Consider the following 18,895-nt stretch of genomic DNA (forward strand, 5'->3'; position numbering starts at 1 on the left):
GGTACTTCTAAGTATTGATCGGGTATTTTTTTATTTTTTTTTTAAATCATCAGGTTTCTGGAGAAAAACATTCATAGCCATCGAGTAATATGTTAGTCCTGGGAGAAATTTCAAAATTCAATCAATATCCGATTTTTTTTTCATTCTGCAGTGTAGGAAAAAGGAAAGTTCAACATTAGAATCAATTGACTCCTCTCTCAAGTCCTAAATTCAAGTAGAAACCGTTGAAATTTTGTGTTGATCCTTGTAGTGTGCCACATCCAAAACTTTTTCCTAGCTTCATAACGGCCAGAATACCCACTTGGGCACCTTTTATCTTTAAGTTAGGACAAATTGAAAGTTGAGGAATTGATTTTCAATGTCTTTTTGTTAAAGTTATGCATTCAAGTTGCTTACAGAGGTAAAAACCTTCCACGATTGAAATGGTTGAGATAAAAATGTAAAGGTGCCGAAAAGGGGTTTTTGAGATGAGAAGGCATCTGATTGGGGGAAATAATAAGAAGGCGGCAATACTTTTCGTGTATGGAACTAGTAAACACATTATTCTATTAGAGGGAGACTGTTAAATGCAATACTTTTAGCTAAGATAACTGTGAACTGTGTGTTTTATGTAGGTACAGAAAATAGAATAAAACCATCAAGCTGTCTTATGTGAGCAGCATTGTGAAGGCTGCCTCAAAAAATTTGAAGGCAAAAACGTCATAAAACACAGGCATTGCGATATAATTTTGTGTCAATTTTCTTTTTTTTTTGAGGGGGGGGGGAGGTAAAACTTAAATTTGATTGCTGACAAGCAAAAACCACTAAAAAAGTGGCCGGAACTGTAAGTATCAGGCTGGTAGAATAGTGCTGGGTCCATGCTTTTTTGCGGCAAAATCAAAGCCCAAATTGTTATTACAGTGGAAAAATTGAATTATTGTCTTCTAAATTGTCTATAAAGACCCAAATCGGTATAAATCTCTCAGCGTTCATATTGAAATGTATCTGCCTAAACTGAACACTCTCCCCTTAGTCTTGCAATGAAACTCGTTATAGTCTAAGTTTTTACTCCAAGGAAACTTTTTGGAATTTTTAGCCTTGAATTCCCTCCAGATTAGTGTGGACCCAGAGTCAGAATCAAAAATTAACTACTGAAGTTAGAACACAAACAATGGTTAAAACTGAAAAAATATATTTTTTATTGCTTTATGGAAGAAAAGGATGACTGACCACTCATCAATTCAAAGTTGCTTTGTATTTTTGATAAAGTTGCAATAAAGATAGCACTTAAATGGTTTTACAAGCTTCAGGTAGTTAAATTCCAAGCTGAACCGATAAAGCTAGAGGAGGCATCAAGGTTATTTCGAGAGACATTTCTTTATAACAAAGAGTCAATTAAGCAAAAGGGTTAGCCTGCAAATAATTGTTTCTGAAAAGTTTTTGGTCGAGAAATTTGATGGTAACTATGTAAAAGTCTTTGAAAAAACTTTGTATTGCAGAAACGTGGCGAGTGCTCTGAATGGGTTCAAAAATGAATTCTGTTTAAGTTGAACTACTCATGCAGACTCTAGAATCTAGCAAGTCAAAAGTCAGGTAAGCAAAATGGTGACGGAGGCTCCGAGCTTGACACCTAACGATAATTATCAGGCCGATCATTAGTGCACCATCATATGAGGCACCACTGAGATTTCTGCTGCCATCTAATTTACAAAAGTACCTACTAAACTCGAGCAAGCGCACACCTCAAAATAATTTTATGGTTCCTCCGATTTTCTACACTTAAAATTGACTTCTCTCTTGCTATCATCAAAACAAATTTGAGAAATAATTATAAGCTCAGTTCACTAAATACGAAATTGCACATTAAATTGAAATTGACATTTTCATCATAGAAGGGTTGGTGCTCAAAAACTGATGCCTTATAATTCCACCTTTTTACAACTTCCATATCAAAAGTATTGCATTCTCAGTCGCTCAGTTCTTTGACACTTCGAATGAGGAGCCAAGTTCATAATGCGCAAATAAGCCCGAAAAACTTAGGGTACCCAATTTTTGTACTCATACATACGATTGGCCTACCCTTTAAACCTTCGCAGTGCTTCTTTTTGCTACCTGATTTGACAATATTTGGACAGATGAGAGTGTGAAAAGATGAAATTCTCGCCTGTGAGTAATTAGGCCTGACTTCAGAACATTGGCATGATGTATTTAGGCTGCTCCTGAATTTTTCTGGGCACTAGGTATGTCTTATCACTAATTAAAAGATCAATACGAAAATTTACTGCAATTACAGAATGTATAATTTGTGACGGTTAATAAGTGAAATAAAAACTTGAGAGATTGTAAAAAGAGAAAGGATAACAATAATTTCAATTGTAGAACAAAAATAAAGAAATGCAAGACAAAAGATAAGAACAGAGACTGTTTGACAATATGTAATCGAAGTGTCTAAAAAATTGACAAAGTTTCCCTAGAATAATCAACAGCATGACACAATACTTGCTATTACTTGTTTACTTCTATCACAAAGACAGCTAGTGAAATAACAAAATTGCACAAGTATAATAAATTTGTCTAAAAAAAAAATAATTATTTATCACATCAAAGGATTCGAGTACTGGTAAGAACTAAGCAGAGAAAAGAGGTGGAAAATAAATATAATAGACGAAAACTGGCGGAGAATATATTTTAACTGTTGAGAGAACTTTCTCATTTTAAGTATTTTCCAGTAAAAGTGTTTCCCAAAATAGAGACCTATTTTTGCCTGTTAGTGGGCAGTCATTCAGCCGTCAAACCAACATTAATAGAGGGAAACTAGTCAGAACAGGCCAGCATAAATCCAAATAACATATAACTCAGAATTTAAAATTACAGTAATTTGAGTAACTAAGAAAGAAAAAAAAATCATGTATAGTTCGTCAATACAGCCAGGCAAGTTCAATTATTAATATTTGAGTATTTCTGAAGGATAGGAAAGAAGGACAGGAGCCCATTAAGGCCTCTCTGCGCACTGTTTAAAATACTCGAAACAGGTTGAAATAAATCGAATTTTACTTAAAGACTCCGGTGCAGCTTTAAAGTAGTATTGTACAATTGAAGTGTTCAGCGTCCAACACTGGATCCTAGCTAAGCTCCAGTATCTGATTATCAATGAATTCTCAAAGGAGCAACTCTACAAACCTCTGATTGGAATTTGGCACTATTGAAAACAAAAATGCATTAAGGACGATATGAGGTACTTACAGAACAACGTGACCTTCAAATAGATTTGGAAAGTAGGGGAAATGAGGATAAAACTTACCTAAGAAAACATTTCTGTCATGAACTCTTAAGCAACAGCACTTCACATTTCACCAAAGTGGTCATATTTTCATCGCTTTTTGAGCCAGTGAAATGATCATGGTCTCGATTAACAGCTTAAACTTTGATCTTCAAAATGAGACTAAAATCATGTATTCAATATCACTACTTTTGAAACGGCAGCATCAGTTCACTTATTTTTGCGACAGCCTATGTATTTTCCAGCAAAAACACAAAGGGCGACCTCATTTTGCAAAAATTTATCGTGCAATGTAATTTCAAAACTGAACTGGAGTCTCGATGATAACAAAAAGCAAAATTTGCTAAAAAAATTTTAGAGATTGTTCCTGAGCAATCAAATGTTGACCGATTTTTGGGCCAAAAAAACCCCAAAGGGCTCCATATCCTACTTGTAGATATAATCTTATTATTGATTGATTGAGTAACAAAAAAATTGGTTTAGGGATCTTAAAATACTTAAAAGACTTCCTATAGTTCAAAGTGTTTCTTCCAGTTCGATCATTCATTGGGTAGGCACTGACTATTGTGTTGAATAGAGATAAATTACAGGGTTTAGCTCATTACCTGCATTTAAATTTGAAACAATGATGATACGACAATACTGATACGATAAAACAAAACAAAGTAAATTGAGAAAAATTATTTCATCAGCTTGCAGTCATGACATTATCTTCTCGGTCAAGCAGTCTCGCAGCCGCTTGATTTACATTCCAGTCAACTGCTTCTAGTGCAGCTTTACATTCTAATTGAGAACCTAGACCTAGCCTGTGGAAAAGAAAAACAAAATGAAATGAAATATCATCAAAATACGAAAACTAGATGACAAATACACCATCAAGCCCTGGCACAGGACCAAAATAAACGACGAGGGAAAAGTGGGCTGATTTAAGAAAAACATAACATGGAATATTTTGCCCTACTTCCAAGTTCTTACAACCTGATTGAGAAAGAACAAGTTGATGGGTGCAACACAGCAGTGTTGCAGAAGCATGCCTATAAAAAGAGGGTTGAGACCCATTAAAACTTCAAACATTTTTTTCTAGAAAGATATACAGTAACACCTCAATTTTTCGGATCCCCATTTAACGGATTCCGCAATTTCCGGAAATAATGAAATTCGCAATTTAACAGATCAATCTGCCAGTCCCTTTAAAGGCTTCGAGAAAATTTGAGAGAGGGTTAACATAGGTGAAATAGGATCAAATTTGCCCTCAGTAAATATTGCTGTAAAAATGGAAAAAGTTGAGTTACCTGAGTAACTGCTCTATTTTTATGAATCGAGTAGCCGAAGGAACGTCCCAACAATTTGTTTGTAGCGCTCGTAAACATTCTTCACGGGTCACATCAGTGCCAACTTCTGTCACCAACCAAGTAATTCGATCTTGCATTGCAGCCTAAAAAACCAACAAAAGTAAAAATTTACAGCATAAAATGAATTGCAAGAAACAGGATGTATAAAACATTGGCAGAATATAAAACTTTTTTGTTATGATGTGACCTAGTTAGTGCATGCTTTCAATAAAGACTTCAGAAGGACAGCCTTGAAATGAACAGCAAACACCACATCCCCCCACTACTGGTAAGTACAGTAGCAATGCATTGTACACATGTAATTTTTTGAAATTTGGCTTTCACAGGCATAAAATATACTTTAAATACTTCAAATTGATCTAAAAAGACTTTTGCCAAAGTTTCAAATCATTGGGATGATTTAAAGAGGTGTCAAATTGAGCTTGAATTTCAGGATCATCCAAAAATATGAAAATGATAAGACTTATGACTAAGTAAATTTAACAATTGCAGAAATAATTATTACTTAATTTACTTATTTTGATCTGAAGAGACCTCTGCCAAGTTCAAGGTCAATTGAACATTTTCAAGAGCACTGTTTGATTCTGCATTTTGAATTAAAAAATATTTACCTGATCACTTTGATTTGTGTATTCATAATACACTGGAGCTGACGTTGGTGCGTATGATGAGACAGGATCATAAACATGACTCTGAGAGGACTCTCTGACCACAGTATTTCTGGGTCTTGACTGCGAAACCTGGTTCTCTACATTTAGTTTCTTGAGAGCTTGAAATTCACGATTAATTTTATCTATGGTGTCATAAGATAGATTACTCGCCAAATCATAAGTTGGGCGGATCCCATTGACATGTCCAGTTGAAACTTCTTCAAAGTTAATGGGAGCCCAGGTGTTAGAGTACACCGGAGCAAAAGTATGAGAAGGAGATGAACTGTTGGAGTTTTCTTGCCTTTGATCTCTGTCCATGGAATTTCTGAGTATATTGCTTTTACTTGACCAAGAATTTTGTATTTGAGATGATGACACAGCTGACGACCCCATTTGCTGCAATCTGTTGGATGACGGAGGTGGTCTTAAGGCTGGTATGTTGTGATGAGACTTACATGTATTTATGTCATTATTCATATTCTTATTAGCACTGGCTTCTTGTTGACCTAGGCTTTTTTCTAACTCAGCGATGAATTTCGGATCTAACATTGTCCTTAGATTGATTTCATTACTACTTTTGCTGGTGGCCTCATTTGTTCTTGATTCACTTGGTGGCTGACTGGAGCAACTAACAGCCTCAGAGTTATTGAAGTTTATATGAGATGACTGTGATGTACTGGAGTAGTATCGACTAGTTGTGTTACATGGGAACTCAGCAGCTGCTGTTGCTCCAGATTCTAACTGTGGAGAACTTTTTGGTAAAGCTTGATATATCTGAGATGTATCAAATGGATCTGGTTCATGCACGTTTTGAGAAAACAGAGCGGCGTGTGTACTTTGAGGGTCAAAATTAAAATTGGCGTACGTTTGATGAGTATTTGAAAAACTTCTGTTGTCACTCCACCTATCTTGTGCACCTGAAAACAGGAGGGAGGAAACAGTTAAGTTGAGAAAGGAGCAAAATGCAGCACATTCTTGGCGAGAATGGCTATGTGTACCAACTGAGGCAAGATTTATATTCTTTTACAAATTTAAAATTATTAGAGTTCTCTACAGATAATCCCTCAATGGAAAGAGAGAGATGACGATGAAGTTACCGTAAATTTATCTAGCGGAAGACATTTTCAGCAAAGGTTCTCTCATACTCTTCAGGGCAAATTGCTCACTGCCAGATTATAATGTAACTACCCTGTTGCTACGCGGCCAAACCCCCTAAAGGCGCTCCAAGCCATCAAAGAGCCGCTTTGGGGCCCTCTTTTGTAGCCACAGCGTTAATGAGATTCATAATTTCATGATATTCGTTTAACAAATCTCGCAAAATTTTCATGAGCGAAGTAGTAAGCGCCTCATGGACTAATCCGAATGCAACATTGCAAAGTTTCATTTAAGAAATCATTATAATACTCGCGGTCAGTCGCAATATTCAATAAGATTTATTATAACAAAGATCGATTCATGCACCATTGTTGCAGTTAAAACCACTTAACTATCGTCAGACCTGATAGTACGCAGGTGAATCTTATGTTCATAGCTAAAGTAGAGCTGATGCGCAGGCCACTCAGCTATTGCGGACTGTGCAACCCATAGCAGCAGAAGTTTGAGGCCATTCTGCGAATTTGCTCACTTTTATAACGTGATTATAAAAAACCTGGGTCCAATTTCCAAAATCTGATTTAAGCAGGCTCATAAAGGAACTATCATCTGTTGATAGCCGCAAAAATCATGGAAATAGGCCCAATAGAACGCTCATACAAACTGAGACAAAAAATGAAAATTTACATTGTTTAAATGGGGGAACTCGCAATTTTACCATGTAATATACAAAAACCTGGGCCACATTTCCAAAATCTGAATAAAGCGGGCTCATCTAGAGACAATTACCACAAAAATCATGAAAATCGGCCCAACAGAACACTTAATTCTAGCGCTCGCTGGAACTAAGCGTTGGAAGAAATAAAAAATTACGAGGTTTGAGAGCTTATAGTATAGATGTGACAGTCAGCAATTATTATCTTTAAGGAGAACTCTGTTTAAAAAGTTCACTCCATCTTAACGTTCTGCACTAATGATGCTGTTCTCAGTGTAAACTATCACTCCGTGTTACATTAAGATTGAAAGGGGCTCAAATAGTTGATATGCCCTTGCTGATAAGCTCCGTTTCACTGTACAGAGCAGTGATGGAACAAATTTTTGCTAGGTGGGTACAACTCTAAAGAAGAAAGAAACAAAAACTTACTTTGTTCTGGTATGTCAATTGGTTCATCTAGAATTGATTGAACATCACTATTACTTCGAGAGACAGGATTGCTAACAGGTACTGAAGGTTCTGCCAAGAAATCTATAAGCGGAGATGCTACTTCATTGCTAATCCGTTCCTTCGGAGAGAATGGATCCGGAGGTCGTCCAGGGGCAGGTCTTAAAATTTGCTTCGGATTTCTAGAAGATTTGCTCACTAATTTGTGGTAGTTGAACTGTTTCTTAGCTTGGATGCTAGCTGGAGGTGCTAGATGGTAATGCACTGAAAAAATGAAAGGTAGAAATTGAATTGCAACCCAGATAAAGTATTTTAATTCCATTGTGTGGAGTAAAAATTTCATACAATTCTTCTATTTAACAAGGTTCTAACTAGGGCCACAATGTACAGCACGGCTAAAAAATAATGAAGTTTAAGGTAAAAGATACTAGAAAAGAATTTCAGTTCCTAGTTAACTTCTATAAAAGCGGTTCATTGATAATAAAAAAACTTGTGTGAGAAATATTTCATCCTTGGACTTCGGAATTTTAAAAAGAAACTTTTCAAAAAGGCTCCTTTTCTTTTATGCTATCATTGGGACATTTTGCAGAAAAACTTGTTTTTGCAGAATAAATTCTAGATTGGAAGCACATTGACTGTAATTTGCGATGATATGTAGTATTGAAGCTTTAACTTCAGATTCTCATTATGATGCCTACGGTAACTTGAGAATACACAAGGATGAAATAATGCCCATCTGTGTAGACAAAACGGCCGCTACAAGTGAGAAATTCAAAGCTGCGAGTGGCCAAATCAAAAGGTGAAAATCTACGATCATGGCGCAAATGCATTAGAGGTTAAAAAATATGGGAATGAGACAACATTATCAAGAGATGCCCACACCAGTGGTGACGTTATTCTTGGCTCGGTGTCTCAGTTAGTGAAAATATTTCCTAACATTTCCTGTTAAGCTTAATGCTTGCAGCCCTGTCCATTATAATTGATGATAAAATTTTGTTTTACATTTTCTAAATTTTCACAGTGCAAGAGATGCATCAAATAGTAGATCTATAATCTAAAATAGTATAGCTATTCAAAACTTTAATACAAGGCATTAAAAGAAATCTTCAGAAAAGATCTAGCAGGTGATAGCAATATCATGTGCTGATTATTCCTCTACCTCACTAAGAATGGCAACCAGAAACAATCTGGATAACAAAAATATTTTTGAAATAACTTATCTTAACCTGTTGGACTTGGAGATGCTTCTTGGCACACAAAATTGGGGGCTTGTCATTATGTCTCTGACAGCACATGACGCGTCTCCAAATCATAATTCTCCTTAATTTAAACTGACGTCAGAAGTCTTGTGATAGTTTAAACTTGAACTATGAAAATTTTTTTGGATGGTTTTCGGAACTTTCAGACAGTGAATTGTGAAGGAATAGAATAATCATTTCACAATAAGATATTTAGCTCTCAAACACCATCCCTAAGTCAAGATTGCTGACAGGCGCTGGCACCTGATGCTGTCACAAAAGTGTTAAGTCTCATTAAAAAACTAACCTTTTCTCCAACTTGGTAACGCAGAGGGAGATTCACTTTTGAGATCATTGACAGAAACACCCAAAATATCAGGTGGATCCATAGGGTTTTGCAAATAAACTTCATCAATAGCAGAGGGGCTACCCCATGATCGCCCATATGGATTGCCATGACCGGTATGAATGAAAGAATTCTGAAGGGGCTTACTGATATCTTCCGACTGTTTGCGCCGCTGAGGATCCATTAAACATCTACAGAACATATTAATACTTTTATTAATAATTACACGCTTTTAGGGGAAAAATTAAGTACTTTTTAAGTACCTTTTCGTGACACATCACAATTCTTCAATGGATCACTAGACAAGGTACGAATTTAAGCAATCTGATACATGTTTCCTAGTCAGAATTTCACGTTAAACACGATTCTTACAACGAAAATTACTGAAACCAACTCCTAACAAAGATAGTAACGTTTTTATTTCACATTGGCTACAAGGAATTTGAACTGCCCGCTCACAAGAAACTCAGAGCTCTACGCGAGTCAAATCGCGCACTACAACGGTTTCAGCAAGCCTCTCAATCGAGCAATGTTCATTTTCCAACATGTGTTGTTCAAACTGTAAGCTATTTGCTACAGCTGAGCCATAGCGTCAAGATTGAGGTTGTCAGATTTTTACATCGCAGAGACTATCATGATAACGTTTAGCGCACGATGTGAATCACGTAGAGCATTGAGTTTTAATGAGCGGGTGGTTTGAATTCACACATGTAGAATCATTAGATATCTTAGTATGGAGTTAATTTCGGTAATTTTCTATGTGCGCATCGGGTTCTACGTGAAATTTTAGTTAAGAAACATGTATCAGAATGCTGAAATTCGTACCTTGTCTAGTGGTCCATTATGGCACTGCCGCGCGCTTCACTTTTCACACTGCGCTATTCCCATGGCCTTTTCGGCTGTTTCCGTCAAATCGAAGGAAATGCCTTGTTCTGCTCCTCTACAACATCCGCGCTCTTACGGGCTGACATTGGACTAACACACCTGACAGCCAACGCACAGAGAGTTGCATAACTATCAGGCAATCTAACTGAATGCGCAGCACAAAATGCGAAAAATTACGGACCTTCCGCGAGATTTACATGCTTTGAAGGTACTTACCGACCGACCTTAAAAAATGCATACTTTTTCCAGACTTTACGGACTGGTAGACACCCTGCAATAGAAAGCAAGGATTCTTGTTGAAATACCTATTAGCTTTCCACATTTATCCAACTACTAAACATTTTCTCTTACTATTCAAACATGCAGAGTTTTAATATTCTTTTTTTTTTTTTGAACAAAATAGTACTGCAGGCCTCTCTAACTTCCTGAAAAGGTTAAAGACCTCCATTATAGCAAGGTACATAATGTGAAAGCTACATTACCGAGGGAAATTTCCGATATCAAAAGTCCTGAGGTTTTGTCCTTTCCACCAATAATGTTCAGACTGGCCATTGATGATTGCGATTGCATCACCTTGTTGTATCCTAAGCACACCTGGTTCACCATCTTTTTCAAAACTCTGTGTTGCTTTCATGACTGGACATGGATTTTTTAATAGAAACTCACGGATAGAGGAGAAGGTTGGTCGTTTCTGTGGATCTTTGCTCCAGCACTGCAAATGCCAAGGAACAGAAAAATAATCCAATAGAAATACAGAGATCAATAATTGCTCTCACAAAAATAAGTGTTGTGCTTTTACAGCTGTTGCTCATCATTCAAAAGGGCTTTGTTTTAGAAAAAACCTCACAAATAATGAATCCACAAATGACGAAACAGTATGCTATTACAATATTGATGATTCAGTACCAGCAGTGGGAAGAACTTACCAAAGTAGGCAAAATTACATTACTTTATGCATCTTTGAAGAGAAACAGTGCAGAATTGACCCCTTCAGATGTCTCTGTGGGTCTGCCTGCAGGTCTAAATACGGCATTAAGATTTAAATTAGGATTCTTGAATTGTAGACTACCTTCCATGAATAGATCAATTATGAAAGAGCTAGTCTCCAGTGTCACCGACTCCAAAATATGCAGTACAGCTGTTTAATATGATAGGGTTTCGTTCCCGCTAGATAATTAAAACAGATACGAGAAGTGGTCAAAAAGTTCCCGGACTGGTGGCGCCTTGGGCTGAAAAATGTTCCAAACAAGCTAAACTTAGGCTTGTAAGAAAGCTTATTTTCTCACGAGTACACTCCTTTTTAGTTTTTGAAAAAATATCAATTGGTTTTTGCACAGCATCAATTTTACGGAGACGTGTTTGCGCCGTGCGGCGATTTTGTCTGCGAACGAGAAATGACCAACATCCACTCTACTTGCACAAGATAACCTACTATTGCTTACCTGAAATTTGTCACTTGGAACACATCAAGATGCAATTTTTCGAGTTCAGTTCGGTGTTCCTGTGTGTTGTGCGGTCTGTGCTTCTGGTTTTCGTGTTCCATGTTCACATTTAACATATACATATAAACAGTGCAGTATTTAAGCCTTCACTAAAAATTCATACCTGAAGCAACAAATGGTACATTTCATCTGAGCAAACTTCTGGATGTGCCAAACGCTCCCCTTCTTTGTCAATCTTCTTCAAAATTTGAGTTCCATTCAATCCAATCCAAGGTTCCTCTCCAAAAGAAAACATTTCCCACACTGTAACACCATACATCCATACATCAGATGAGTGAGAGAACTGCCTGGTTTTAAGACTTTCCGGAGCACACCATGGGAAGGGAACGCGCTTATGCTCCGTCATTATATAACAGTCTTCTTCTTGAGGAACTGCTCGCATGAGCCCAAAGTCTCCAATTTTCACCTAAGCAACAAAAAACACAATGAATAGCATTTCCCATGAGATCACACACAACAAGTCACACGGTAGAGTGATGGTAAAATGATTGATCTCAAACCTCAAGATTGTAAAGCATTTGAAGAAAATTGGATCAATCATTTTCTAACAGACTCAAGTACCAGAGATGAGAATCATGGATGGTGGTAGCCACCTTCTGACGAAGTCTGTTGCCTTCAGATATGTAATAGTTATCCATCAAGGTTAATTGATTCGAAAAGTGAATGATCAGGCTGCTGTTTAATTATCGTACTCTATGCTCTCTTTTCTGTGTTCTCTCTTTCATTTTTACTTCTTTTTTGTTACTTTCATACCTCTTTTGTTTCTGTCTACTGTGTTCTAATTCTTTCAGCCTGCCACTTTGGTACCTATGTATTAGTTTTTTTTGTAAATGGGTCTGTGCGTAGATTTCAATAGAATAACAAAAATAAATAAATAAATAAAAAATACACGAATAAAACCAGGAGAGAACTTTGGCGTTCGAACTCAGTTTCATTGTCTATTCGGGATGAAAAAAAGTAAAGCAGTATGTAAAGAAAAAAATTAAGTAACAAAATATAGATTCAAAAACTTACTTTGTCCTGAGCAGCTAACAGAACATTCCGAGCAGCAAGGTCTCGATGTACAAATCTTTTAGTTTCTAGGTAAGCCATACCAGTTGCAACCTGAATAGCAAACTCCCATAGCTGGGGAAGAGGTGTGTGACCACACTGTTTACGAAGGAAATCTAGTAAGCTTCCCAGTGGGGCCAGTTCAGTAACCATCATCAGGGGCTGAGATAAAACAACTCCATATAATCTGCAAACCAAAGGAAAGGTAAGAATGATGTACCACCAAAATCATGTTTCTGTAAAAAATATTGGTCCTTGAAAGGTTTTAGAGAATCGAAATGATTTTCAATTGATATCAATATATCTATAGCAGGAACTCGGTCACTCTGTGACTTCCAAGCCCCACATGCAATACTTCTCCAGAAGGTAAAACATACCCTGTCTTGGAAGGGTGGGACTGATCCTTTTAAATCGACTGATAGCCTAATAGTTAAAAGAATTTGGAATATGTTTTCAGATAAACTCATTATTCCTCTGGAATTAGACCTGATCAAGGGTGTTTGCAAAACTTGCTGTACTGAAAAGTTTGAAAATTGCATAGGTACGTCCAATTCTATTATCCCCTTCAAAAATGAGGTGGCTACTATTCTTTGTAGGCAAATCATTTTACAGGGAATTTAAGGTATCAGGGATTGGGAGTCGAGTAAACGGACGAACTCAATGCAGGAGCAATCTCTCGTCAGTGAGACTGGGTGCGCACCCTCTGGTCTGAGTCTACCCTTCGTGTGAGACCGACATCAGTCTCTCTTCATCGAATTCACTCTCTAGGCGAGACCGTAGGGGTACTCGCGGCAGCTCCAAACTCTCTGGAAAGAGACTGGGTCCGATTTCAATGACAATGTAGACTCGCTACGGACTACGCAGACTTAACTCATGAGACCGTAAAAATCTCAGGCTCTGATACTCATTTACAGGAGATCTTAATTTTGCATGTCTATGTTTTCTGTCTGTAAAACTCATCATGGGTCTGTTTAACTAACAGCTTTCATTGCATCATTTGGCAGTTAATGTGAGTTAGCTTGCAGTGATTTTTCAATTTGTTTCCTTTGCTGAAAACTATGAGAAACATTCACTTGCAAGCCAATACCCCTTAGGCAAAACTTATTTCCTATGGTCTTTGCAACTTCAGTAAAAACATATATCAAGGAGGACAAACCGGATTAAATTGGGATGATCTAATACATGCATGGCCTGAACCTCTTTCACAAAATCTTCGAACACTCCTGGTAAAGATAGAGCATCTTGCTTCAAGATTTTCACTGCTACTGACACTGTCCTTCCATTAGGTTGCTGCCAATCTCCTTTGCGAACCACACCAAAGGTGCCATCTCCTAATTTACTGGTTAGTCTGAAAAATACAAAAAAAAAAAAAAAAAAAAAAAGATTAAAAAGGAACCACTGAAAGAAACTTTATTACCACAGGCACGGTTTTGCCTCTAATCTAGCCTACTGAAACGGTGAAAATTTATATAAGTACGAACTTGAGAATTATGATACAAAGGAACTGCACATTTCACAAGGGTCGAGCACATTTTCTCAAGTCTCAACTTGTTACTGTGCCGAACAATGCAAGCCCCAACATTTCTGCAAGTATTCACTCCATGTGAAGTAAATTATGGGTCAGATGTGTGTGAGACAAGAAAATCTCAAGCATGAATTGAAAAGTTTGCCCATAGAAGAGCACATTGCACCATACACCCTTAATTCAACCATTAGTGAAAAATAATTTAAAATTTTTCGACATAGAAATACAATAAAAAAGTAACAAAGGAAACTTCCCAAGAGGGTACCACCAATTGGGTTTAAAGTTTTTCTTACACTTCTCAGATAATTTTATTACACTTAAGTTTTTCGGTTTTTCTCAATGAGCATTAGAGGCAGCATATGATGTCCAAAAAAATTCCAGTTTTCAGCTGGTTTTGTATCATCACACTCAATAACACTTTGCCAGCAAGATGAGTCAATGTGAATATATAATGTAGCTATGGTTCTCCATGCAAGAAATGCCTTATTATTTAAATTTGCCGATTTCAAGTGGGTTAACAATACTAACTTTCTATCTCAGTGATGAAGGAAAACAAAGATTATTTGGAAAATAAATACCACCAATTTTTATCCGCCATCTGAGTTGGGGAAGGGAAGGGGGTTGAGGTTGCATCGTGTATTTATGCTGTGCAAGGAGTGCATCCCCTCAAAAAATACCACTTACAGCCCATTAAGACAGAAATATTGTCGATGGTGACAGGTAAGTTTTAATCAGGCGCAACAAACTACAGTCCTTTGGTGAATGGCAGTCATCAAGGGGTAAGGGCCTTTGGTAAGGTTCTACAGGATTTGCCGAGCTACAGAACAAGGGATAAAAATTTTGTCAATTTCACTCTTTTCTCCAATGTTTGGCCAAGAAAGATCATTTTTCAGGGGAAAATATGGGCTGTTTATCCATGAACATATCACATTGCTGCTTGCCATAGTTTTTCACTCTGATTTTGGAGGCTGCTCCTCAAAGCAGGCAATTGTCTCCTGAGCAAAGCTTCGAAAAAATATATGTTCAATAACTCAGCATCTTCTGCACAAGTTATCTCTTCATATGACCAGAAACGAATCCCATTTCAACCTGATACCCTTTCCTTCTGGAGGAAGAGAGTGCTAGGTCGAGAGACAGAAAGGTATGGAGTAAAAATGTTTGGAATTTTTTTTTCAAAAAATACTTTTTTCAACAATACAAAAATACTTCCCACAGATTGACCTACTTGAAATTCTCAAATTTCGAAAATAAAGGACATCCTAATGCCCAGCTCAGTTAGCACTGACACTGAACATCATCGCTAGATGCAGCACCTTAGAAAGTTCCTCTTATTGGATGGATAGTTACTTGATTTCTTTCTCTTGTATTAAACAAGTGAGGCCAAGTCCCAGGTTTCTATCCGACGATTTGGGAAGAGTTGCTGATTTGCTATGCTGAACAGGAAGAATTTTATTCAGTAAAGAACGTCTCCATTGGGCTGTTTTCTTCTTCTTCACAGCTTCCAGTAATCTCCTAGCAGCAGGTTTCCCCATGCCAATTTTCTCCAAATCTTCCGTTTGCACATAGTCGAAATGGGATAGTCTGGTAACCTGAAATTTTCAAAAAAAAGATGGGCTACTAGACAAAGTATGAGTTAGGTAAAGCATTGTGCAACTAAGTTTCTGTTCAAAATTTCACAAGAAAAATAAGGAACACAACTGGCAGTCTTGAAACCAACTTCTAAACAAGATATGAATGTGAACAAAAAAAATTGGTTGAATGGGAGCACCATAAATAATGTCACTCATATAATTTAACCTCCTTTTGATTCGTGTTAAAAATTCTTGTTAGATAATATCTCGTTCACAAGTTAATTTTCAAACTTCCTATTGTGGAAATCTTTTTCTATGCAAATCTCATTTTTTTAACTTTCAGAATTAAAAAAAGGTTGTATGGATATGTTAAACCGTTCAAAAGTTGCAAGCAAAAAATTATTATTCATAAAACCTACTCTCCCAGGGGATGGAACAACCTCTTTTTTTCACACAAGGGAAATTTTTGCTGGAAGGATTCTTAAGGAGTTCGGGCAACACTTCCCTTTTATTTGTTGACTTTACCGTTGGAAGGTACAAGGATTTCACTTCCACCACCAATTCTCATCAGTAACTTGAGGATTGGATGCCTCTACACTTCCATCTGAAAGTCATCTTCCAAATCCTAGAGAAGAAATTTAAGGGCGTAGGTGAGGCGATCAGGGCCACTGATTGCATTAATTCGATTCCAAAAAAAGCTTTCTTTGAGTTTATGAGCGTTTTCAGGATTTTTCAATTCCATTGGTATGAATATCAATTCACATATCTTGGCACTTTATGACACGCCCATTGTGACCCTGCATTATGCTTTGAAGTTAATTTGTTTTATTTTCGTTTGTTGTTTTTGTATGATTCTTCATTTGTTCTTGTGGTCGCGGTGTGGCCAATCAAGGTATTAAGTTAGTAATCCTGATAAGTTGTACTGTAAGTTGCTTAATCCTCTACTCCACAGCTCGAGCTAGGCTCAGGGTGGATATAGTAATTTTCGTAAAAATTTATATTTTGTTTCCTGAATAAATAAATCTGAATCTGAAAGTAATGTTTTCGGTAATTCCATTTTCCCCCAAATTACTTAACTAGAGATCAGGGGTGGGGAACAAAGAGACATGGTTTACTTGTAGAAACTTGGAGTAAGTCTCTAGATTCCTTTTCGTTTTCTTACACTTACTTTATGTGCCATTCAGAATTATTAATACATAGCCCAAAGGCCGGAGTTATTTAGTGTCTTAATTGCTCACCTGCAAATCATCCTGAAGACGCCTCAAGAACTGTTCCAACTGGATGTCCCGCAAGAGTTCCAGAAGCCAGTCACCATCTTCAGCATCCGTTGAATCACAGTTGCCAGGAACAGCCATGGTGCTATCAAACAGTATATCCAAAACATGGTAAATGAAAAAGTTGAAAGTATGACGGAATGAATATATACAGCAATTTTTGGAACCGATCCATTAAAAACAGTTGCTTTTGGATGGGAGCAAATCTGGTAAACTCTCTACATCCTAGTGCATTGAAATTGTGGTTTCTTCATCATTCACAATGTATATTCTCCATAAAGAATTGGTGGTTGCTTATTAAATAGAAACATCAAGGCAACCAATAATTACTTGACAAAAACATGCTTCAGAAATGGAATCCTCACACTTTTGAATGCTTCTGGCCCTCATCGGATAGGGCATTGGCAGAGTAAGAAAAGAAATAATCTGACAAAATGAAAATCACTAATGTCTATAAGAGTCTAAGAATTCTGCGAGGAGTACTTTTATCAAAGGTTCTCATAGAATACCCTCAAATCGAGCGAGGTTTTCGCTTAAGCTGATTTTTGTGTTTTGTGTGTGATTTTTGACGCCATATTTTGTGTCAGAACGGCATGCGATATATCGCATTAATTGGTTCCATTTATTCAGCTACTCGTCATTTTTCTCCAATTTTGAGATCGCAATTCTGTTGTCAGGAGACTAAAGCACTCACTTACCAACTTTAACAAAGAGATTCAACGTAATAAAGGCGTGGTTTCTTTAGAGAGAAAATATCGCATTTGAGTGCAGTTTTGATATCAGTATCGATTGCGATGTTCTCTCTCTAGAAAAACCACGCCTTTATTAGGTAAGTTGAATTTCTCTGTTAAAATTGGTAAGTGAGTGCTTTAGTCTCCTGACAACAGAATTGTGATCTCAAAATTGGAGAAAAATGACGAGTAGCTGAAAAATGGAACCAATTGATGCGATATATCGCATGCCGTTCTGACACAAAATATGGCGTTCATCGAATCACTTAAGCGTAAGTTATAACAAGAACATCATACATCATCTAACATTTACAACCGTAGATGCATAAAATGAGGTTTTTCTTGATGGGACAGGGCGGACTCTCTGGCAAGTCACCGATAAACACCTTAAAACAGAGGATGTTACATTACATAATGGCAGGGATGGAGTTAAATTATACTTTAATGCTAAAATCTTACCTGTGCTTGTGCTCATCTAACGGGTGAGAAGAGTTTGAAAGGGATTACACAGTGATGAGAGGTATGGAGGGCCCTGTTCCTCAGGTTTGCTAAAAACTTTGAGAGAAACATCAACTGGGCATTGACAGAGCAGTAGATGCATGAAGTTGGACCCACGGACGGCAGTTAATTGAAATAAAATAGTCAAGGCTGAAGGCGATCTGAATTAGAATGGGTCTGATTAAGCGGATGAGCGTATAATCGGATCTTGGTCTTGGATGGATACACTGACACTCGGAGTCGGATTGATGAAATGGACATAATACAACAAGGCGGATAAAGAATGGTGGTCGCATTTCGTACCCTCTGGACGTCACACGGTATCGGGTACATCGGGTACATGAGCTGGCCGAGGCCGGGGGGGCCGACTCAACCTCGGATTGCACGGCATAACCCGTACCCTTCTGACGTCACAACGCTTCAAGATGGCAGCCAAAATCGAAATGCGACCACCATTCTTTATCCGCCTTGATAATACAAAACATACATCCTTGCCAGACCCAGACCATACCATACCTATGGTTGGTTTAGAGGTTAGAAAACATCTGGGTTGTAGGTTGTAGCGTCTCACCCTGTGCTTCGATTTTCTGTAAAACCTATGGATAAAAATGAGGAAATCAATTCCAGATTGAAGTTTTCTTGTGGAAGCTCTTCTTCTGCCGGGAGCAACTGTATTCCTCAAGGTGATCGGTAGATGGGGGGGGGGGGGGGGGGGGAGCGTATAAATTTCCTGCTAGAAATGCGAGGCAGCGGCCAATTC

General features: G+C 37.5%; 1 protein-coding gene across 1 annotated transcript; it reads right to left on the reverse strand.

Annotated features, from left to right (window-relative positions):
• Positions 1-2,256: 2,256 nt before the first annotated feature.
• Positions 2,257-18,392, reverse strand: Ack (activated Cdc42 kinase). Its single transcript, XM_019048633.2, has 12 exons — positions 18,097-18,392; positions 16,871-16,991; positions 15,409-15,650; positions 13,693-13,884; positions 12,501-12,723; positions 11,590-11,892; positions 10,467-10,696; positions 9,061-9,290; positions 7,498-7,779; positions 5,223-6,178; positions 4,552-4,694; positions 2,257-4,065 (listed from the first exon to the last, which is right to left on the reverse strand). Exons 2-12 carry the CDS (start codon positions 16,985-16,987, stop codon positions 3,948-3,950), a joined length of 3,036 nt encoding a protein of 1,011 aa, XP_018904178.2. The 5' UTR covers positions 16,988-16,991; positions 18,097-18,392; the 3' UTR covers positions 2,257-3,947.
• Positions 18,393-18,895: the final 503 nt, after the last annotated feature.

Source organism: Bemisia tabaci, chromosome 2 (genome assembly GCF_918797505.1).
Source record: "Bemisia tabaci chromosome 2, PGI_BMITA_v3".
Taxonomy (NCBI): Eukaryota; Metazoa; Arthropoda; class Insecta; order Hemiptera; family Aleyrodidae; genus Bemisia; species Bemisia tabaci.

Coding starts and splice junctions, on each gene's coding strand:
- Ack (XM_019048633.2), bottom strand. CDS start 16,987: ATGGCTGTTCCTGGCAACTGTGATTCAACGGATGCTGAAGATGGTGAC. Junction 10,697..11,589: donor TGTACCATTTGTTGCTTCAG/GTATGAATTTTT, acceptor TGGCATTTGCAG/TGCTGGAGCAAAGATCCACA. Junction 9,291..10,466: donor GATATCGGAAATTTCCCTCG/GTAATGTAGCTT, acceptor TATGTTCTGTAG/ATGTTTAATGGATCCTCAGC.